This window comes from Balaenoptera ricei, chromosome 8 (genome assembly GCF_028023285.1).
Source record: "Balaenoptera ricei isolate mBalRic1 chromosome 8, mBalRic1.hap2, whole genome shotgun sequence".
NCBI lineage: Eukaryota > Metazoa > Chordata > Mammalia > Artiodactyla > Balaenopteridae > Balaenoptera > Balaenoptera ricei.
In genome coordinates this window covers 21,005,599-21,030,359 of record NC_082646.1, presented here as the reverse complement: position 1 = coordinate 21,030,359, position 24,761 = coordinate 21,005,599, and the positions used below count along the sequence as shown (strand labels likewise).

General features: G+C 37.5%; 1 protein-coding gene across 2 annotated transcripts in view; it reads right to left on the bottom strand.

Moving 5' to 3' along the window:
* The window catches only part of ZC3H12C (zinc finger CCCH-type containing 12C), a 63,537-nt gene extending 39,325 nt beyond the window's left edge, over positions 1–24,212 (bottom strand). Inside the window, exon 1 of one of the 2 annotated variants that reach the window (XM_059929327.1) lies at positions 23,907–24,212. In XM_059929327.1, the coding sequence (XP_059785310.1) occupies positions 23,907–23,930 (24 nt within the window). In that variant the 5' untranslated portion in view covers positions 23,931–24,212. Of the gene's footprint in view, positions 1–23,685; positions 23,765–23,906 lie in introns of those variants that run through there. The other variant, XM_059929328.1, reaches the window with a different exon arrangement.
* Between the last annotated feature and the right edge of the window lie 549 nt (positions 24,213–24,761).

Below are 24,761 nucleotides of genomic sequence, written 5' to 3'. Positions count from 1 at the left end.
ATTGGATAACGTTAAGCACATTAAAACATCTGTAGGTGAAAAGAGGCCCTTGCCTGCCTTTCTTAGTCACATGGCCCTGGTCCACTTCCCACTGCAGAGAAAATGCAAACAGCTGTACTGGGCTGTCTGGGTCACTGCAATAAATGACTGAGCACGGGGCGCAGTTATGACAGTGTGGTTTTAGTGATAACACTAAAATCTGTCAATGTCAAGGGCTTTTCTAACGTTTGAAAATTCAACTGTTTGCTGAGGTATGAATGTGAAACACGTGGGTTTTGATGTTAGTGTTGGAATCAATTCTCTTTGTCAGCAGTGATCCAAGCCGCCTTCCTGGTACCTTTCTCCTAATATGGATTCGTTCTCCTTCAATCTACAATTCTTTTCATCCTAAAACACCTCCATAGAAGTAAGATTATTAAATCAAATTTTCCCAATTGTCACCAGAAGATTGAAAGGTTAAAGTTTTAACCAAAAGCTCTCATTATTTTTGATTAAAAAAAAAAAAACCCAACCAACCAAAAACCTAATTTATACACATGGTATAAAAGAAAGGAGCAAAATCAATCAGGCACTAACCCTAACCTCTGAAAGTTATTATATGTAGTAAATCAGATGGGCATGAGAGCTTTAATATATTTCATTTCCTTAGGCTTAGATTACTTTCATTTCTTAAGTTATCTCCTTCCTTGAATACCCCCTAAGTACATCCCTGCCAAAGTAATTTTCAATGACACCACGCTTAGGTTTAAAAAAAATCTCAGCAGATCACATCTCTGGTCCTCTGCTCTGTTTTCAAGATTCTTACAACCGGGGCTCCTGTAGCCCTGTATTCTTATTTCCCACTTCAATTAAGGTGAAGGAATAGCAAAAGTGAAGTCACAGATGCTGAAACAACCATCCCTTCACCCAAGTGTTCTCTTGCACAGCCTCACCTACCCAGATCACATCTGTTGTTCTAAGCCCAGCTCAAGGTTTATTTTTCCATAAAAATCTTCTTGGACCAGTCTGGTTTTTATTGAATTTCTATAACATTAATAGTCTGTACTGCACAATATAACACTTATTTATGAACCAGGCTGTAAGCTTCTTGAGGGCAGATCCATTTAATCTTTGATAATACACACAGCAAAAAAAAACTTATATGGTACCCAGCAGTGTGTTGCTATCTAGAAGACATCTGAGTGAAAAACAGGACCAGTAAAAAACAGGCTCCAGCAAATTTGAATGCAGGCATTCATATGAACAAAATGCTCCCTGCTAGTTTTTATTTCTCTTTGTGACAGGGTGAGCTTATCAAAGAGCCCGCAGTGATTTGCAATGTTCCTGTAGCCCTGGCTCTGCCACTGGGGCTGCTTTCAACATTCAAGGCAGCTGTGAAATTGAGTGAGCTCAAGCCTGGCAGGGATGAGAGGTCTTTTCCTGCAGTCTCCTTCTCTGGCTTCAATTTCCTAACTAGAGTGGCATCCCTTGGAGTAACGCTCTGGCCTCTTCCGCCTCACTTGAGGATGACTTATCTGAGGGGTAGGTCAGGGAAGAGGAGTTGTGTAAGCAAAGTGCAGCCCCTTCCTCTGCACATTTCTCTTGGGATTTGCCCAGGTGCAGACAGCACACAGTTGCTTTGCTCTCCAGCACTGCCTGAGATTGGATGACTACATCTTTCTAATTTGGGGGTTCAATGTTGCTAAGTCCTTTATGCTGTGCTCTTAAGTCATGTTCTGCAATAGATCCATCAAAAAAAGAGCTGCTATTTTGATGTCCATCTACTTGGCTCCTTTGTTTATTTCTCAATTGGTTCAGAACTAAGGCAGGAAAAAGACCCCCTCAAACAATATTCAATAATAATAAGTTTTGTTATAAAGAACTATTAAGGAAAAAAAAGGTGATGAAAAGACTTACATAAATTAACTCAACAGACCATTTTAAAAATACGTATGAAGGGGTAAAGTTAAAAAAAAAAAAGAAACAATTCTGTGACAAAGAAAGAAGATAATGCTTCTTCAAGTCAAAATTCTTAGGGTTTGATTATAAAAATATTTCAGTGCCATATCACTAAGAGCAGATATCTTTCAATTCTCTCCAGGGTTCAGAGACAAATAGGAAATCCACAAAAACAGTATTTCTTCTCAGTGGTCTAAAAACAAAGAAACATTTCTGTAGTCACTTTAAGTGACAATATAACCCATATCATTATTTGGGTTATATTTTCAAACATTTCCCAATGATTAGCTTCCCATTTAGTATTTTTTTTTTTTTTTGGCAGCTTGTGGGATTTAAGTTCCCTGACCAGGGATCAATGGGGTCATACAGCAGTGAAAGCGCCAAGTCCTAACCAGTGGACTCCCAGGAAATTTCCCCCATTTAGTATTTTTAAAAATTCAAATAAACAAGCAAGTCTTTTAAAACGATGATCTTCAATTCCTATAAAACTTGTAAATACTCAGGGAATGAGAAATTTTAGAAAAGCTCGGAGAATACAAATGACATCCAAAATGCTGATGTACTAGGTTGCTAAAGCCGCTAATGTGTGGCGGAGCAGGATAGAGAAAATCCGTGAGGAAAAAAGGACATAGATGATCTTAAAAGAAGTATAAAGCACATGATATCATCCACGTTAACAAAACACAGTTATATTAAGTACAACTGAAACTGAGGAAAAGCTGACCAAAACTGTGTAATTTTATATAAAATATATGTAAGACACATTCTCTGCATTATAACACAGCTGGATGGTAGTTAAATGGCACTTTGTCTCTGACAATAATAAGATTTACAACATCATTCTCCAAGCCTAGTCAGAACTCAACCCATCTCTCCTTTTGATGCCACAGCACTGTACCTCTCACTCCTGACAGCACCCCTCACTTCCCACCTGCACGTGCTCGTGTGTGCACATCATCTCATCTCAGGCTGAGTGTACCAGCTGAGGACGGTGCATGTCTTATTCTTCTTCGGGTATTAAATAACCCTATTTAGCAAACTAACTCAAAACTTCTTGACCAAAAGTTTAAGTGAAATTGACAGATTCAGGCTATAAAGAATAATTGTATCAGACAGAATTAAAAGAGGACTCTATTATTAGAGGTCTCTGTTCTTGCCAATGGTCTAGAAGACAGTGTAATGGTACATTAAATGTAAAGGAACTCAGGAAAAAATATATAAAATATGGTATACAGCAAAGTATGACCCAATAAAAGTTCTTTGTTAATTATAAGTTTGATCTAAGTATAAATTCTTGCTAATAATCAAGACAGATAATAGTTCCTTACATACCAACTGCTATAAGATGAGAAAATGAAATGCTTGAGTTAGTCCTTCCAATGGTCCTCATTCTACTGATTTTAGACAATTGTCCCAGTGTGCAAAAACTGAAAAACTTTGAGAGGCTAACAAAATGAATGGTTGTGTTAGAAAATGCTCAGTCAAATCAGCACAGAAGTTCACAACACAATTTGTCTTTACAGAGTTCTATTCATATCAGAGGATGATATAGTAATTTAGACATTAAATTTAGAATTCTGAGCATTTAGGACAAGATTCCTTCTAAATGCAAATCATCATATACTATAAGTTAAATCTAGACTATGAATCATCCTAAACAGCTGCCAAAACAATTCAACTATAAACTCTAACAGGCCAGAGATTCTTGTGTTTTGTTTTCTGCTGTATCTCCAGCAACTAGCAGAGTGCTTGGCAAACAGCAGGTGCTTAATAAATATGTGCTAAATGATAGCATTCCAATAACTGGGCCAAAATCTCTTTTCCAGATTTATTTGTTCTTTATGTCCCTTCACATAACCTACACTCCAGCCAAACACGAGGATTTAAAGCAGTGGTTCTCTTAATTTGGTTGCACACTGGAATCCTCTGGGGAGGTTTAAAATATACTGGTGTAAGAGTTTCATCCCTGGAGATGTTTATTTATTTATTTATTTTTTGGTCTGGGTGATTCTAATGTATAGCCAAGTTTAAGATTCTTTCTTCTAAAATACCTTTCTCCATAGTTTCACAGGTTAAAATCTTATCTATTAGTATTGAAGATTCAACTAAAACCCCAACTCTGCCATGAAACCTTTCCCGGAACACTGTTAAACTTATCTTTGGATTATTTGAGTTTTGCACAGGGCCTGGCATAAGGTTAGGACTTGATAAATGTCTGAGTGGTAAATAACTCTGGGAGCATGGCACATAGCAGGAACGCAGTAAATATCTATTGAAAAACTGATGTATAGTTGGTCCTCGTTATCTGTGGAGTCTGTACTTGAAAATTTGCCTACTCACTAAAATTTATTTGTAACCCCAATAAATCCTCGCGGTGCTTTACAGTCGCCCCACGGCCACGTGCATGTGCAGAGAGGCGGAACATTTGAGTTGCCAGACAGGCATTCCAGCGGAGGCCGAACAAAGCCCTCATGCTGAAACAAGTGTCCTAAAAAGGGCTTGTTAGTGCTATGATTTTTGCATTTTTGTGCTTTCTGTTGGTGAATTTGCTGTTTAAATGGTCCCCAAGTCTAATGTTGAAGTGCTATCTAAGTGCAAGAAGTCTGTGATGTGCCTTGTGGAGAAATATGCGTGTTAGGTAAGCTTTGTTCAGGCACAAGTTACAGTGCTGTTGGCTGTGAGTTCAGTGTTAATGGATCAACAGTACATATTTAATAAAGTGTCTCTAAACAGTACTGCATGTACAACAAGGTTAGGTATTGATTGGTCCATGAAAATGTTCTGACCGGAGGCTTGCAGGAACCTAATCCCGTATTTCCTCTAGAAGCAATGGTTCAGTATTTGCAGTGACTTCATAGAACATAACTACAGTTGCCCCTTGAACAACAGTGGGTTTGAACTGCAGAGGTCCAGTTATATGTGGATTTTTTTCAACAGATACATAAGGACTATGTGATTCTTGGTTGGTGATCTGGGGATGTAGAACCCTGGATAAGAAGGGCCGACTGTGAAGTTACACTCGGATTTCTGACTGCACAGAGGGTCGGTGCCCCTAATGCCTGTGATGTTCAAGGGTAAACTGTTCAAGAAAAACAAGACTGACTGTAATTTCATCCTCTCTTCAGAACTCTTAGTGATCTTACCTGTAATTTTTAATGCCAGTTTCATTCAGCAAACGGGCACCTCCTAGGTGCCAGGTGCTGGGGATACAGCAAGAACAAAGCCAGTCTCTTATCTCACCAAACTCACAGAGGGAGAGAATGTAAACAGTAAATACACGTCAGGTGATGGTAAATGCTATAGAGAAACTTTTAATCAGGGGAGGCCTTTATGATAGGGTGGTATTTGTGCAGATACCTAAATGAAGTGAAAGGAATGTGTAACAGGTGGAGGGAGGGTTGAGTACAAAGCCCTGAGATGAGAGCTTTCACAGGACAGCAAGGCGGCCAGTATGGCCGGCGGCAAGTGAGCAAGGGGAGGAGTCAGCAAATGAGGTCAGAAAGGTCAAGGTCAAGACAAGCCATGTCATGCAGAGCTTTGAAGGGCAACGCACCTCAAAACTTTACACAGCGTGGGAATCATAGAGAATCTTTTTCATGTATATGCTTCCAGCTGCTTAAGAATTAGTTTGACAAGTTTTAACGGAAAAGCTGCTGTTGGGAGTTCGATGGAGATTGTGTTGTAGTAATACTTGCTTACAAAGCACTACTGATTTACTATATTGTTTAATCAAGAATAATTGATTGAAATTTCCTCTTTCAATACAGTTCCTAGATTTCTTTCTAGGGAGCTTATAAATTTCTTTTTAAACTTGTCTTAAAATATTTTGCTTTTGTTCTTGCTGTGAATGGAGGTTTTTCTCTTCCCTTATATTTTCTAACTAGTTATTGTTGGTGTCTAAAAAATAATTATTTTTATTCTTGTACATAAAACTTTAGTGAACTAGGTAGCTCAGTGAACTCAATGTTTCTATTAGTGTTTCACTGAGGCTCTTGGGTTTTCCAGGCATATATAATAATGTAAAATCATCAGATTGCCTCTTCCTTACCAATTTTTACATCTCTTGCTTCATACTTTTGTCTAATTACATTGTAATGTTAACAGTAGTTATTTTGTGTCATTCCTGATATTAATGGGAATGTGTCTAGTGTTTTATTATTAAGCGTTATATTGATGGCTGGTTAGGTTGTACACACATACATATAAAACATACACAGCTATCACATTGGGCAAATTTACCTCCTCACGCCTCATCTGTTAAAAAAAAAAATATATATATATATATACACACACATACACACACACACACACACACACACATATAAATAGTTGTTTTGAAATTTAATGAGCTAATACATGTAAAACACTTGACATCTGGAACAGTGCCAGGCACACAGTACGCACTCAGTAAGTGTTAGCTGTATGTAATTATATGTTTATATACAACTATACATTTACACACCACACCATATGTAGCCTTTAAAAAGTCACTTATAGAAATATGTTTTTCTCCTACATGAAAGATTTAAGAAAAAAATTAAAAATGTATATTGCATTAAAATGATATATTAAGATGATCATAAAATTTCTTCTTTGAGTTACTAATATTGTGAACTATATTAACAGATTTACTAATATAAATACATGATTACATTTTGGAGGATTATACTGTATATGCTGGTATTTCCCTAGGAATTTTTACATCAATAATCATAAGACTGGCTTGTCATTTTCTTTATTTGCTTTGCCACATTTGGGTACCACTATTTTGCTGATGTTAGAAAAGGGATATGGTATTCCATCCAAACTTTTTCTCAATGACAAACCAATTGCCCCACGTACCAAAGGGAATTAGACTAGACTGGGCCATGTGTTCCTATACAGGCAGCACTATTTCTAATATCTGATTTACCGGTATTCTGAAACGTGTATCTGACCCCTTACTGTAAGTTCTAGGGTAGAGTTTACTCCAGCATGGGTTCCAAAGAAAAGAGGATGAGCAAGAGAGAGATCTTATAATTTATGGATATAATACACCCTCTCCCAAAAAGTATCCAAATATCCTGGACAAATTACACAACTGCTGTGTCTCAGTTTCTTCAACCATAAAATGGGGATAATAACAACACCAACAGCACACGGTTGTAATATATATAATAACTTAGAACAGTGTTTGGCACATAGTAAATATTAAGTATTATCTTAAAAGTTTATACTAAAGTGAAATTTCAGTACAAAAAAATAGAAAACCTGATTTTCATTATTTTATGTTCTCATTAATATAATTCTAAAGTTCTGTCTTTGTTCGTGATCTCAGAACATGAATTTTGTTAAATTAATAAAATAATTTAGAACAATGTTTCTCAGAGGGAAAGGGGAATGACATTTAGTTTGGAAAAGCCAAACATACCTATCCTTTTTTGTAAGAAAAACTACTCAAGATTTAAGTGTCATGGAATACTTTGGCTAATAAGGATAATTAGAAGACAATAGTATCAATAACTATGAGTATCTTTGTATGCTGACACATCATAACTAGATTTATCCTGGTGATTGTTTTGAGAAGTGTAGAAATATCAAATCACAATGTTGTGTAACAGGAACTAACATTGTGTTGTAGGTCAATTATACTTCAAAAACAAACAAACAAACAAACAAAAAATAGAAAGATCAGATTTGTGGTTACTAGAAGCAGGGGGTGGGGGGAGGGGGAATTGGATGAAGGTGGTCAAAGGCACAGACTCCCAGTTATAAGAGAAATAAGTACTAGGGATGTAATATGTACAACATGATACAGATAATGAACACTGCTGTACATTATGTGTGAAAGTTGTTAAGAGAGTAAATCCTAAGAGTTCTCATCACAAGGAAAGATTTTTTTTTCTATTTTTAAAATTTTGTATCTATATGAGATAATGGATGTTCACTAAACTTACTGTGATAAGCATTTCTTGATGTATGTAAGTCAAATCTCTATGCTGTGCACCTTAAATATATACAATGCTGTATGTCAATTATATCTTGATAAAACTGGAGGAAAAATATATTCAAAAAAGAAGATAATGGTAGAACGCTTAGTAAGGAACATGAGTATAAAAATGGCTGGGAATCAGTAATTTAGCAGAAATACATTGATCTGATGGTGGGCAGAAGTGAAGGGATGTGGGAGAAAATGGAAGTAAAATTAGAAGAAATTATAACAAGCACCTGAAAGGAAACAAAGGTTTTTCTTATGGAAAATGAGAAAATACTTCTTTCAGTTTAGCAATATAGATGGTGGACTGTGCAAATTATTTTAAAATAAATGGCTGTAGACAAAGATCAGCCATCGGCTCCCACCTCTCTCATAATCTCATTAACTTTTAATAAAGTAATAAATTAGTATACTTTTCAGAATTAGCTTTCTCTTAAGATCTGTAAGTTACTATCAAAAAATTAAAGCCATAATAATTTTCAAATCTTTTATGAAAAAAAATCCTATGACTTAGGAATCTATTTTCTTGATAGTAATATCATTAAATACGGAGTAATTTAGTTCTTATGGCATTTTTACAGATGTTACCTAGGTGATCAAATTCTATTTTAAAATGTGTACAACTAATACATTTTAAAAGTAATACTCTGATGAAACGCAGGACAACAGCAGCCTGGTCCATGGTCACCCAATCAAGCTAAATCAGAGGTTAAGCCAGTATTCAATGAATTCATGTATTCACTCAAGAAACATTTATTTGAATGCCTACGAGAAAGTGACATTGAGTGAAGAAGATGAGAGAGGGTACAAACATGAATACAGTTGCTACCCTAAGGAATATAAATTTACTAAAGAAACCAAATAGATGAATACCTATACAATATAGCGCATGTCAAAATTAATGCTATTAATAGTGATATATCATAGAATACAAGAGACAAAGACATTGGCTCAGATTGGAGAAGGTTCTGAGAGGCAACATATAAGCTGAGAACAGAATGATGACGATGACAGATTCCTATATATACTATGGTGTATGTGTCTGTGGTAGGGCAAGATGGGGAGTGGGGTAAGGTAGGGAAAGAAAGGATTTTTGCCCAGAGGAAACAGGATCAAAGGCCCACAGACATGAAAGATGATAAAATATACAGAATACTGTGAGATTAATACTGCTGCAGAAGAGGCTAGAAAGTTAGGATGTGGTTAGTTCATGGAAAGTCTTGAATGCCATACTAGTGTTTCAACTTTGTTACTGGGAAACTACTGAAGGTTTTTGAAAAAGGGAATGGTGTATTTCTACCCACATTTTAGAAAGGTAATTAAATCAACTATAATATAAAATAAAAATTAAAATTATCGATAAAAAAAAGAAAGGTAATGGGGAACCACTGAAAGTTTCTGAGAATGTGAATGATGTGTTTCTAACTACATTTTAGTATGGTAATTCCAGCTCTACTAGGTTTGAGGGGGCAAGAAACTCAAAGAAGACAAGTTAGGAAGGTATTATAATACATAATGGTCTAAGCAAAAGGTGACTGGTATCTAAAGTTATGCAGAAAAAAAGAAACAAATATGAGATTTTTTCTAGGATGAGCCAATGGGTCCAGTAAGGATTTGATGCTAAAGACAAAAGAGGAAGGAGTAACAAAAAATAACTGATGGTATCAAATGATACAGATACACTGCAGAATGACTGAGGACATTGGGTAAAGGTGATTAGTGACCACTGAGGGAGCTTTTTCGGAGACATGAAGACAGGTGGGGTGTGAACAGGCAGCTGCTCCTAAACAAGTTTTTATGCCATAGATCCTTTCTCAGTCTAATGAAGGCTATACACCTCTTTTCAAAGTAATGCTTTTAAATGCATAAAGCAAAAACAGAGACTGCATTACAAAGAAGCCAATTATATTAAAATGGTCATCAAAATATGTAAAAATGTGATAGAGTAAAATATATGCCTTTTATTAATACATTAAAATAAGATGCAGCAGCAGACCTAATAACTACCATGATTTTGAAGTAGTTAAAAGTAAAAATGATATTTCAGAGTATTTACTTCAACCGTAACATGATAGGGAAACATTTATGATTTCTATGGATGACACAGTAATATATGCTGTTATTAAAATTGGACTTGTTGCTTACATTTATAATTGAGGGAAATGGTAAATTTCAATCAGAGGATATGAATATAAATACATAAATTTTTTCCCACCCAGCATCACAGAATGCCCAAATTCTATCCATGGACCCTTTGGGGAACCACAGAACACAGGCTAAAAATTCCCAGTTAAGGAGTAAGTGTGTGCTGAAGAAGAGATGACAGCATATGTTTTCTTTTAATAAGTTTGGCAGGAAAGGAATAAGATATAGAAAGATATTTTGGTGGGTAGGGAGGGTAAGGTTTTTTTTTTTTCTTTCTTTTAAGAACTTTAAACCAGGAGAATGGATTTAATGGGGCAGGAGAGAAAAAAGGTATGCCCACCTATGTATGAATGAAAGACTGGGAATAAATAAAAGGACAATAACTTAGAGGAAAAAAAAGAAGGAATAGCAGTGAATTGGGAAAACAGAGTTGGTTCAATGAGGCAAACGTTGGCTCTACTTTAGCCTCTAATTCTCGGTCAAAATTAACCAGCCTACCACTCTCAACCCTGCAGTCCTTTCCCAGCCTCCACAAGACCCAGAGGGCCAGGACTGACTGGGGGTGAAGAGTGAAAGGCGAGGACAAGCACCGCCGGCACGGAACTGCCAATGTTCAGGAGCAGGAAGTGCGTTCCTGTTGCTCTTCTGCCTCCTTTTCTAATGCATCGTCAGTCTTTCCCAGCTCTCAAGATACCTAGAGGCTTGATGCTGCCATTTGGCCGTCTAGATACCCCCATCCTAGTTGCTCCGTCCAGTCTCCCTTCCCGCAAAAATCAAAACTCCAAAAGAAAGATCAAGTGAGGGTACTGTGATGTTTATATGATTAAAGTAATTATTAAATATTTAAGTGTGAAAGATTCTTGAGGAAGGGGCGTAAGTACAATGGATACTCTAAGGATGGCTTGTTGAACCAAGTGACTATTTATTTAGATAAAACGATTGATGAAAGATTTTTAAATATAAGAATCTTAGCGTAATCCTGGTCTCTGGACCTCCTTCCTTGTCGGCACCTTTCCTCCTCTGCACTTGTGTGTGCATGTGTGTGCATGCGAACACATGTGCATGGAGAGAAGGGGGTGCAGGGAGGACAGAACCAACTTACCGCATTTCTCACTCTTGGAAGAGATTCTTAAGCCTTTGGGTTTAGTAAGCAAAAAGCTACTTTATTGGGAAGCAAAGATTTAGCAATAAAACAAATTAATCAGTCTTTACACCCAGTATTTTTTTTTTGGCCATGCCATGCTGGCATGTGGGATCTTAGTTCCCCAACCAGGGATTAAGCCATGCCCCCTGTAGTGGAAGCACAAAGTCTTAACCACTGGACCACCAGGGAAGTCCCTAGACCCAGTATTTCTAAAATAAATGATTGTTTTATTTTATCTTCTAATTCTGATTATTTTTTTAAGAGATAATACAAAAAGTTGCAGAAGAGGTTAGCACACATTGAGAAGAAAATTATTTCAGGATTTTGATCAAATATAAATCCATGTTGAACTGGATTAGCTTATATTAGGTGTTTATCATAAAACAGTATTCAATCTATTAAAATGCACATGAAACTTAAGTACTCATTTGCTATCAAAGTGGGAAATAAACATTTATGATCTACCTGTTATTTTGAGGAATGCTCAGGCCCAAGACTCAGCACCTGGTAGCACTCTTGCCAAACTGGCATTCTGGCTTCTGGCTATCACTCAGGAATTCCAAAGTGTTTCCTCTACCTGCCACATCTTCACTCAGGTGCTCTCCCAGCATGGGATGGTCTAGAAACTAAGTTGCAGCTGTCAACCTGGCACGTGCTTCCCAGCCACCTAGGCTAGCAGTAAAATTTTCTACATCAACCAAACTCACAGAATTAATTTTGTGAAATTTTTTCTTATAAGCCAACTCCTGATGTTTTTTTTTTTCAAAATCACACTTATAGGGCTTCCCTGGTGGCGCAGTGGTTGAGAATCTGCCTGCCAATGCAGGGGACACGGGTTCGAGCCCTGGTCTGGGAGGATCCCACACGCCGCAGAGCGACTGGGCCCGTGAGCCACAAACTACTGAGCCTGCGCGTCTGGAGCCTGTGCTCCGCAACAAGAGAGGCCGCGACAGTGAGAGGCCCGCGCACCGCGATGAAGAGTGGCCCCCGCTCGCCGCAACTAGAGAAAGCCCTTGCACAGAAACGAAGACCCAACGCAGCCAAAAATAAATAAATAAATAAATAAATTAATCAACACCTAGAATCAAGCAACTGGTGACATCCTGAATGAAGTAAGGGACTTAAATTACTATGCTGAATAAAGGTGTTAAAAAAAAAAAATCACTTATACTACCTATACTCTAAACCTAGTCTCTCTCCTAGTACAGAAAGTTTTTCTAATTTGTGGATCAGTATTTGACTTCAGACATTAGCTGCCTCTGATTCCCTACTGAGGTTCTTATTTTAAAGGGAGGGATTAAAGACCTTAGGACCAAGCAGAGCCTCTATTTAATGTAATCAAAAGACCTGAAAGAACACTGAAAAATAGAGAACTTAATGGGAAATAAAAGAGCAGCAATTTAAAGCATTTTGTTTTTCTTACTTATAGGGATCACTAGAATTGTCCACCATCCATTTTAAAGAATGTGGAGTATTTTTTATAATTCTGCCATTTCTCTTGGCCAATTTATTCATCCCATCCATAAACAAGTCAGGAAAGAAGAACTAATTTTTATTTCCAAAGCTTTACAATTTTGGGGGTGAGAGTATTTGAAAGATGCACCCTGAAATACTATAAACTGGTAAAGAGCATAGTAGGGCCCATGGAAAAACAGAGCTGCTGGCTCAACTTCCAACCCCAGGAAATCCTAGAACACACACAGAAGGGAGCACACAAGGGCCAAGAGGTGTAGAGATCTGCAGGCAGAGACGCCCCATTTAAGGAACTCAAATACTTTTCAAACAAACTTAGAAATCAGCTTATTTTGAAAGTTACACCATCCTATCCTTACACAAAGATGACAAAAAGCCCTAACAATCTAAAGCTTTAGATTTACTTCTTTTATCCACAGGCCTTAAATGATGATGATGGCATTAAACTCCAGGGTATATGGGTATTTAATCAACAACAGCAACAACAATTAAAATGGCCCTTATCTGAAGTACTCACAGAGTAATTCGCTAGGGACTTCTTGACTTCAAAGATAAGATACAGAGGACATTTACACTCGACTGACCAACTTTTTCAAGGCATTTAGGAAAAACTCAAACATAGAGAATGGAAGTATACTCTGACTATGAGACACAAAAATGAGAAGTCAGCATCTGATAACAAAAAAAATTATTTTTAAACCCTAAAACCCCCAATATCTGTACATTAAAACTCTCTTCCAAATAACCCTGCAGTTAAAGAAAAATAAAAAATAAAATTATGGACATTAAAAATGGATGACAATAGAATTATAACCTATGGGATGTGGCCAAATTGATACTCAATGAAAAAATTAATGGTGTAAATGTACTTAATAGAAAAAAGAAATAAATGAATTAAACATTTAAATTAGAAAGGTTAAAATAAGCAAACAAGCCAAAATAAAGGTAGACAAAGTAATAAAATTAAAAGCATAAATAAGTAAATTAGGAAGCAAAAAAATGTAGAAATGGTTAATATAATGGAGAGCTGGTTCTAAATATGAATGAATGAATAAATTAATAAGTTAATAAGTGAATAACTTCCTAAAAATGTGACCAAGAGGTTGAGGAACTCTACAAATATATAACAATACAAATATAATGTTCAATGAAATGGAAGGGATTCTTTGCATAAATCTTTATGCCAATAAATAAGAATCCATAATTGAAGCTGACTTAAGAAAAGGTTGTAAGTGAATAACCATGGAAGAAATAAAAACTTTGTTAAAGATTTATACCCTCTATTCCATTCCAGACAAAGAATGCTATACCTATTTTTTCTATGGGTGTGTTCTGGTAAAATCCTTTGTTACTGAGATTATTCTAGGGCACCTAAGAACATGTAAAGCATCCCAACTGGTTTATGAGGCTGGCCTAATTATGACAAAACCTAACAAAGATGGCACCAAAACTAATCAAATATATGTATAGTCTTACTTACACTTTATACAAAAGTTCTAAATATAAGAAAGGTAAGTTAAATAGTATATTCAAATTATAACAATACACATTTAACCAGTAGATTTCATTCTATGATAATAGGTTTTTCTAATATTGAACACTGTTAATTCAGTTCATTTAATCATAAGTATTGATTAAAGACTCTTGCATTGGATGGGTGTGGAAGATGAAAGAGATATAAAGAATCAAGAACTTCTAGATCTTTGGTGTGAGCAGCTGAGAAGATGGTAGTAACATTTATTAAAGTGGGGAAGACTTGGAAAGGGACAGATTTGGAAGGACAAAAATTCTGTTTTAGATAATTTTGTTTCAGATACTAATAGCTATCCAAGTAGAGCTGTCCCAAGACAGCCGGGTAAAAGAGAGAAGTCAGTATTGGAGATAAAAATTTGGTAGTCATTAGCATGTAGATGGTATTTAAAAATATAGTTTTGCATGGATGGAAAACTGTACAAAAAAGAAGAGAGTCCAGGATCCAAATTTTAGTAACCCAACAATAGAAAGACACTACCTAGATCTGTGAATACCATATCTTCATATAGTATATGTTGCTATACTTAATTATTTTTTAAAACATGTTAAATCAGGACTTCGATACAAAAATTATTTAGTAAAAACCTTATGATATCACAATGTGGGTTTTCTGCTAGCCTCTGAAAACTTCAGTTTCAGTAGCACTGTCATATTTGTGATTTGTACATTATTTGAATCTTTTTTTGGGGGTAGTCATTTTTAAACAGTTTTCTGAAAGATGCCTCAGAAGCTGAGTAAGGAGGGCTCTGGGACTATGACCCTAAGACTTTATTTGAATAAGGGTTTTATTCCAAGGGGCAAATTTGTTTCATTTACTTTAACTAGTATTTTATAAATATAATGTAATAGCAGACAATGGTGAAAAGTAAAGTGGGTCTCAAAGTCTGTATCACTGAGACAAGGATGGAATCATTAAGTGGGTTGAAAGCAGCAAAATTTCAGCCTTACTGACATTTAAGCCTTATTTAAACTGACTGACTGTATGTTCAATTTAAAAGAGAACATGAGTCAAATGCTGAAAATATATTTTTGAAGATATTTTTGAAGATGTGCCTAAAAGATACTTAGGAATTTAACAATTTAAGGGAATTCTCCCATAATAATATAAATCTATTTTTGAGTTTCTCACATTTAGCTTTTATAGATATTTGCAGGAATATGTGTATATAAGCAGGGGGCACCTATGTCAGGAAACAATAGCCATTGGCATTTAAAAAATGAAATAACAGGGAGAAAGACCCAGTAAAATCAGAAATAAGCTCAAATGCCTACTATTAATAAACACTGTTCTATGGTTTCAAACAATGCAATAAGACAAGAAAAAAAAGTTGAAATATTTTAAAAAATTTATATTATTTGGGGGTCACTTATAATATATCCTGAAAATCAAGAGAGTCAACTGAAAAAGTACTGGAACTAAGTCCTACAATGTAACTAACGGTACCTAAAATAACGGTTATTTAAAATTGACTAACTTTCCTTTATACCACCCACTACGAGGTATAAAATAGAGGCATACCAAGTATAGAATATAATGAGGTGAAATCTCATTCATAATTAATAATGATAGCTAACATCTCTCAAGGGCTTATACTTCAATGTACATTATTGGTTAATAGCCACAACCATGATATTATATGATATTACCATGATAATAGGTACTGTCATCACAAAGAAACTGAGGCTTAGAAAAATAGAGGAAATTTGCCCACGATCACACAAGCGTCAGAACAGGAACTCAAACTCAATCTCTCTGACTCTACCAAAGGAGCTTCTTAGCACTATTATGTCATTCTTGTTTATCAAATTAACAAAGACAGGCTGTGTAGGGAAACTGTGATGGGTGCAGAGAGCGACACACATGCATTTCTAAGAATATAAATATAAATTGGTGCAACTTTTCTAGAGGGCAATTTGCATGATCACATCTAGGAATTTGTTTAAAATATATTCATCAATGTGTACAAAGATCTATATACATGGATTTTATCACATTGTTCACTATAACAATAAAAATATTAGTCATACTCTAAATACTCAACAATATGAGCTTGATTAAATTGCAGTATTTGAATGTGTTGAATGCCATTCAGCCAATAAAAATAATCTTTTAAAATGATATTTAATGATACAGGAAAACATGGTATATTGAATGAACAGCAAGAAACAAAACTACATATGCATACAAATTTTTTAAAGGATGTGTTTATATTGACTAGGAGATTTAAAAAAAATGAAAACATTACTAAAACTTTAAGTTATCTCTAGGGGAGAATTATAGATGATTTTTCACTATCACTTTTACTTTTTCTCTATATTAAAAATGTGATAAAATAAATATGTTAAAATATTTAACTCAAAATTTAATTTTAAAAGATAAAATGAAGTGGTCAAAATAATAGAAATGCACTTTGGAAAACATCTCTCCTATTTAAAACTATTTTTTCCTATGCATGATAGTGCTAATTTTAACATACTTTATGACCACAATTTTTATGTTACTTAAGGCATTTTTCTATCTTAGCAAAAATAGAAATAATGCCTACTTTATCAAAATAGATCATTTATTGCACACTTCCAGCATTTTAGATCTGTATTAATCATTTACAATTACAGCAAAATTCCAAGAAGTATCTAATACATAAAATCGCCAACTCAGTGGGGCAATTCAAAGAAACGATGACTTAAAAAACGTCTAAGTCAACAATGAGGAGGCAGCCTCAATTATATGGGAAAACTGCTCCCTATAAGTATACAAAATAATAAAAATAAATTATAAAGTAAAAGCCAAGATTTGAAACAGACTAAGTCACAGAATAAGGATAAAATTAAGCCCACGTAATTTTGAATAGGAAATGAGTAGATGACTAAGAACAAAGAACAGAAACTAATTTTAGCTTCACCCTAAATGACATGAAGTAATAAATTTGAAAGCCCTTTGAAAAACCTAAAATATAAACTGACATATTAAAAGCAATAACAGTAAACTTGATTTTTTAGGTATTTTTCAACTGGTAATCCTAATTACCCAGAACACAATTAAGAGCCAGTGGATAAGTAGACAGAAAAATAAAACAAACAAACAAAATCTCTGTCTAATCAATTCAGTGAATACTGCTAAGTCATTTTATAATAACATTCACTGCCTTCTATGTGCCAGGCACTTTTATACTCATTAGCTTAAATCAGTAAAAACAACTTGCAAAGTACAAGAAATCAAAGAGAAATTGAGTTTTGTCTAAGGTCACAGCCAGTAAAGAACAGAGCTGGGATTCAAAGCCAGGTCTAGCTGATTGTTAGAGGCCCCAACTACTCTCTCTGAAAGTGCAATTTCTCAGTTCTCCAACCTAGACAATTTGCGAGTCCTAAAGGCCTTTAATTTCTGCCTAAATACTTTTATGTTAGCCATAATATTAGCTGTTGTCATTCAGTTTCACAGTCCATAGCAGTTATCTTCTTCAAATTAGAGGGAAGAAGTGACGTCAGCAAGGAACAGCTAAAAGCAAGGAGAGAAGACCAAAAATCATTAATATAAACCAACAGAAATCATTGAGTTCTGCTGTCCTCACCATCTTTTTTTAAAAAAAAAGCAAAACAAGCCTTGCTATTTAGATAGGATAAATCAGAAATCTGGATAACCCCTGTTCTATCACCTGGAAGATAGGCTATACAACTGTTGTAAAACTAAATTAGATAATGTAAGTAAAGTGCTTAATATTGTACCTGGCATAAAGTTAGTGCCCCATAAATGTTAGCTATTATTATGTTTCATAATAAGTGAAGTTATAGGCTACATGTTACTTGAAGGTAGAAAAATATAATCCATGTACATAAAATTTTCCATTTAAAAGTTAAAATGTTTTGTTCTTGAAAGACTTTAAGACTAACTTCTAGAAATTCGCCTTTATAATATCCTTCCCCAGCTAAGTGGGGTAGATAAGGGTAAATGCATATGACCACTCAAGAAATCACATCATACATACTAAGTTAATTTTAAAATGTTTGGGTATACCAATTGTGTTATTTGCTCTACTGATTACTGCGATCATCTCGTAACCATCTACTGACTTTTGTTCATCCTACCACATCAGCAGATCCATTTAAAGAACATACTTTATGGCCTTTAACAATAAAAACACATTCATGAAGTATCTACTAGGTATTAAACACTGTAGAAGACTTGGGATAAAACAGTGTAGACCAGAGTCCTTGCCTAAAGACTACAAACAAGATAAAGAAGATCCTAGGCACAGTATAAGGTACTGTTATAAACATTTTGTATTATCAGTTAATCCTTATGACAAATCTATGCCCTAGCTAGTATTTTTTTTTCTGTTTTATAGATGAAGAGCAGAGACACAGAAAGCAAAAAAGAAATAAAGAAGAAACAGTTAACTATCACCAAATATACAAGTGTTATAGAGGGATTTACAGTATTTTGAAAACACAGGGGAGTAAACAAATAATTTTGCCTAAAGATGGGTGATTAGAAAATGCTTGTATGTTAAATTTAAAACTCAAGTAAAAATTCTGTAACGTACAACTACAGGAATAAAAAATAGGAGAGTGTATCAAAATATTTACAGAAGTTATTTATGGGTAAGAAGATTCCAGGTGGTTTTACTTTTCTCTTTGCTTCTTCTTAATCAACCTGCCTACTTTAATATCTTAAAATATAAGTAGAAAAAAGTCAGCATTAAAATTAGATATTAATGTTCATCTAACAAATTGTCAAAAAATTTTACAGTTAATAGTTCATTCAAACATGGAATGAAATCAGCTCTCTCATGCTTTTCTGACAAGTGTACATACCAATACAGCTTTTCTGGAAAACTTTTTGGCCATCAAAGACCTTAAAGCTTATTCTCTTTGATCATTACTTCTAGGAATCCATCCTAAGAACACAGATGCAGAAAAAAAAAATTTACTGGGATGTTCAACTAAAGCACTATGATTTTGAAATACTGGGGGAAAACAAATGTCTAACTGAAATAGGAGAATGATTAAGTAAAATAATATGCTCTTAGGAAGAAAATGTTTGAAATATTTTTAATGTCATGAGAAAATCCTTAGTGAATGTTAAATGGGGATGGAAAGGTGGGGCACCAAGCTCTATAAACTCCCAAGAGAGATGATTCTATTATATAGTTTAAATCTCACAATAATATATTTATTAACATGTATTAGGTTAAAGAGACCTTAATATTTGGTACTTAGCCTAAGTTGGGACACCTGCTCTGCTGTTATTAACTGTGAAACCTCTAGCAAGTTATTTAATCACACTGTAGTTTGGTTTCCTCACCAGAAAAAAAAAAAAGTATTGAAATACTTCTTTATAGGAGTGCAGTACGTATTAGATGCATTAATATATGTAGAGCACTTAGAACAGTGCTTGGCACAGTAAGTGTCACCTACTATTATCAATCTTAACCTACAATGGAGTAAACCCAGTGAGATCTAAGCTGAGGCCTGAATAATGAGATGTGAGCCAGGCAAAATATGAGGGGGTATAGGGGAATAATGTCCAGGCAAGCAGGAAGAATTTGGGATTTTTATTCCCTATCTACCTTTAGAGATCTGATAATTTATCTTAAAGGCAGAGTGCTTTGAGTGTTCAGACATCTGCTTATGGGCTTTACTTTATGCTAGTTCACTGGGCATAAGAATCATCATGCATCTCTTAATTTTGAAACGATGTGTATCAACATACGAACACACACACAATGACACACTTTTTACAGAACTAAAAATAGTATCACAGGAAGGCAGAACGGCCCAGTGGTTAAGGGCATGAGTTTTAAAGTCAGACTCAGGGGTTCAAACTCCCTCTGCAATTTACTAGATGTATGACTTTGGACAAGTTATTTAAACTTTCTGTGTCTCAGTTTCCTCATCTATAGAATAAAGATAATAAAAGCAAGCATAAGCATGACATTAGCACATCAGTGCACAATACACAATAGCTAATATTATGTCAGCTATAAAAACCAAAGATGGAGAATCAATATCTCCACATCACAGATCTGAAAGTTATCTTTATGCCACTGGATCCAAAATACAGTGTGCCACAGCAAAGGAGACCATGAAGTAAATGAAAAGACAATCTACAGAATGGGAGAAAATATTTGCAAATGATGTAACCGACAAGGGATTAATCTCCAAAATATATAAACAGCTCATACAGCTCAATATCAAAAAAACAAACAACCCAATCAAATAATGGGCAGAAGATCCAAAGAAGACAAACAGATGGCCAAAAGGCACATGAAAAGATGCTGAACATCACTAATTATTAGAGAAATGCAAATCAAAGCTACAATGAGGTATCACCTCACACCCTTCAGAACGGCCATCATCAAAAAGTCTACAAATAATAAATGCTGGAGAGGGTGTGGAGAAAAAGGAACCCTCCTACACTGATGGTGGGAATGTAAATCGGTACAGTCACTATGGAGAACAGTATGGAGGATCCTTAAAAACCTAAAAACAGAGCTACTGTATGATCCTACAATCCCACTCCTGGGCATATATCTGGAGAAAACCATAATTCGAAGCAATACATGCACCCCCAACGTTCCTTACAGCATTATTTACAATAGCCAAGACATGGAAGCAATCTAAATGTCCATCAACAGATGAATGGATAAAGAAGATCTGGTATGTTTATACAATGGAATATTACTCAGCCATAAAACCAGAATGAAATAATGCCATTTGCAGCAACATGGATGGACCTAGAGATGATCATACAGGAGGCATATCAGCACTTAAAATACAAATTTTTTTAAGAACATTTGGTATTTTTGAACCCCAGAATCACGATATTTTAGGTTTAAATTTGAATTCCTGATTTAATATGCTTCTGTTATTCACTGACCTTCTTACTTAATATTTCTCTTTCCAATAAAAACTATACCCTTGAAACCATCTTTGCCGCCTTAATCATCCACTACTCCTGTCATCCGGGGAATGCTCCTGACACACTGGATCACCTACTCCTTGCTTTCCTTGACTCAGGGTATTCATTCGGAAATGACTCCCACCTTTAAGGCCTGGCATGTCACCTTTCCCAGTGCCTGAATTTCCTACTTCTTTGCCTATGGCACCTAGAATATTCCATCTAGCTTTATGTGCTCTCTGTTAATAATCTCTCTTCTTTTAGAGGTCAGGGTCCTTATACAGCACCTAGATTGACACTAAATAATTATTTGCTGAGGTAATAGAAGTTTACCAGTCTCACATGAGCAATAACTGCCAATTAGTTTACAATCCTACATTCTAATTCTAATACTAAAATGATAAAAAAAAAAACCCTCCTACTTAAAATCTTACGTTTGCTTCTTTAAAACTGCTGTCAAATAAGAATGAGAGTAGAATTCTTTAGAATATATGTAGAAAAGCAATGGAAAGCACTAAAAGGGTATAAAATGATATAAAAATGGTATTAAAAACTATAAAATGATAGCAACACTTTTACATCTGTTACAGTAATTAAAATTAATGTAGAAAACATAGTGGTGTGCTAGAATGAAGACAAGGTAACCCAGTTGTAGAATGAGAAAAATACTTTAAAAAACACTATATCCATTGAACACTTAGGGTTCAATTTGGCAGATGTAATCCATGAAAACATAGCTCCAGAGAAACCAGTAATATAAAATAGGATAATTTTATTAGTATAGTAATTAAAACAAAAATGTAGTAAAAGGAAATGACTAATAAAAACTTCCATCAGCATACAAACATTCCAAGTTTCTGTTTCCCATCCTTTAATATTTTCCATTATAATAAACTAGTTTCATTAGACTTTCATTATTAAAAGCAGGTTAAAAAAATAGTGGCCTCTTTTTTGTTGTTGTTTTGTTTAAAAGTTCATTTTACTTTACATATAGAGTTTAAGTACTTGTGTGATGACCAGATGCTAGAGGTAGAAATGTAACCTACTTTGAAAGCAAAATCCATTGTAAACTAAGTAAAAATACTCAAACATTTCAAATCATAGATACACAGTTACTAGACCATTCTGATGTTTAAGGTATCTTCAAGTAGACAGATTAAGGTAACTTAAAATCCAAATGCCAAATTAGAAGAAAGCAGGTGAATAGAGAGGCAAGTCTGAAATAAGCATCTTCCTGGCGTTATCAACAGTAAGACAATTTTACAAATATTTGGTGAAGCTATCCTTATATTCGAACAACAGATAACACCAAAATTGAGAAATTGCGACTAAAATTAATTGCATATGTGATTAAATAAATGGAAGTCATACCCTCATACCCTAAATATATTAAGACTTTTAAAAAAATATAACACATTACATTCCTACTTCTTGTGGTTCTCCAAGGTCCAAAAACTTGTATGAGGCATATCCACTGTTTTCTGTTTATAATATACATTAGAAAAACTAAATGAGGACATAAGTGAAGAACTGATGAATTTTCCCAAATTTCTAAATATACTGAGCCCCAAAGTATCTCTGCAACTATTCTAAGATGGTTAAAAAAAAAAAAAAAAAAATCTGAATCAATAAGCGCCTCACGGGCCTGGGGATATTCCAACACATTCTTGCAACCAACAGGAAAACTTTCCCTAAATCTGGATTAGTATTTCTTCTCTTTATCACAAAACACAGAGCACAAACCAGGATTGTTAACGGTTACCCAAACGGCAAGAAGTCCGGTTAGGGTGACCAGTACTTGGAAGCTTAGGCTGTTTTTAAGGTCTTGAAGGGGTGAAGGACGAGACAGTCGAGGGAGGAAATGCGGGATTCATTTCTCCAAGTTATATTTGTAACACCTCTTTGTAGGGAGTTAAACACGGGGACCGGTCCGGCTAAATGAACGCAGGGTGAAAATGAGAATTTGGCTGGAGACTGAGGGGTGAGGGGTGCAGGAGGGACGGGGTGGGGGCAGAGGGGGTTTCGCCACGGCCCGCCTGGGGGAGGCGGTTTGGCTGGAGGGATGGATAATAAAAGCTAATGGCTGGGGCTGGATCCGAGCTGTCGGATGCTGCCTCACCCCCCCCCCCGCCCCCGCCCCCCGCCCAGCGCGCGAGGTCTGAGCCTCAGGAGCGGGACTGTGGGTCCGTTTCCATCCGGGGCGCCCGGGTCCGCCTCCATGTTCTGCGGCCGTGCCCTGGGGCGGCCGGGAGTGGACCGAAGCCCTAGGCCGCGGGGCCGGAGAGACCGGCCTCCCCTCGCCCGAGATCCCCGGTGGGGCCGGCTCTGCCGCCCGGGAGGATGCGCTGGGCTTTCGCTCGACCCCGCCCGAGCCCCGGGAGCAGCCGGGGCTCAGGGACTCGACTTACAGCGGCCCGACCCGCCTGGGCCTGGAGATCCGCCGGCGCGGCCGCCCCAGCCCCGGCCCCTCCGCCCGGCGCTCGGGCGCGGCCTCCCGGCCCGCGGCCCTCCCCTCGCCCGGCTCCCTCACGGCCACTGACGCCGCTGTCCGCCCCTCCACCCCCTTCCCGAGGGACAAACCTGGGGGCCGCTACCCGGCATGGCCGGCCCCGCGAGGAAGCGGCGAGCCGGCGGCGGGGCCCGCAGCGACAGCAGCCACTTCGGCCCTCCCCGCTCGGCGCCGCGCCCGCCTGCCCAGCCCGCGCGCCCTCCCCGCCGGCCGCAGCCCCGGCGCCCCCTCCCCCGGCTGGCACCACTCGCACCCCCAACGCGCGCGCACCCGGATCTGTTGCTCAACCTACTTGCAGTCTCTTCTCATCAGCCATCACCACATGCCCTGGAAGCGGGGCCGCCCCGGGACCCTCCGGCGGGCGGCCGCCTCTCCTTCAGCCTCTGGCCGCCGCTAGGGCGCGGGGCGAGTGGGAGGCTCCCCCATGCCGCCTGCGCGCACACCGGCCACACGCCGGGGCCCCGGCTCGGCCCGCCGCCTGCGCCGCTGCTCCGCGGGGAGAGCGAGCCTGGATCTCCCGCTATCGCCTCGCCCCTCGCCCGCCCGCAGCGGCAGCTGCAGCCGCTGCGCCGGTTCCTCCTCCCCTTTCCTCTTTTCCTTCTCCTCCTTCGCCTCGTCTGGAGCCGAGGTTGGCAAACCAGCACCTGCTGCTGGAGATCACCGAGAACTGAAACAGGAAACCCCGAACCCAGGGGAAAACCCGGGAGGCGTGGGGAGGGGTGAGGGGAGCTGCTGGAACCTGTCGGGCTTGGCCCGGCCACCGCGGCCGCGGGACGTTCCCGCGCCGCCTCTCCTCGCGCCCAGCCCAGGGGTCCCGACCTCCCCGCTCCGCTCTCCCTGCCCGGGCCGGCGGTGCCTCTCGGCTCAGCTACGCCTCCTCCACCCGGCAGTACCACGCATCATTCCCTGGGCAGCAAGGGAATCGGGCGGCTGCCTTCCTTTCCCGTGCTGGTTTGCTTGTTATCAATATTCCGTAATGAGGAAAAACCACACCCGGCATTAGCAAGACCAATAAGGGAATTTAAACAAATGAAGCTGTTGGGATTTTACCCAGCGGAAGGACTTCTTTCAGTAAGGAAACTGGCCTTGTTGGAAGTGGCAACATGTCAAAACTGAGGTGAAAGTCAGGTTGAATCCAGATCTCCTT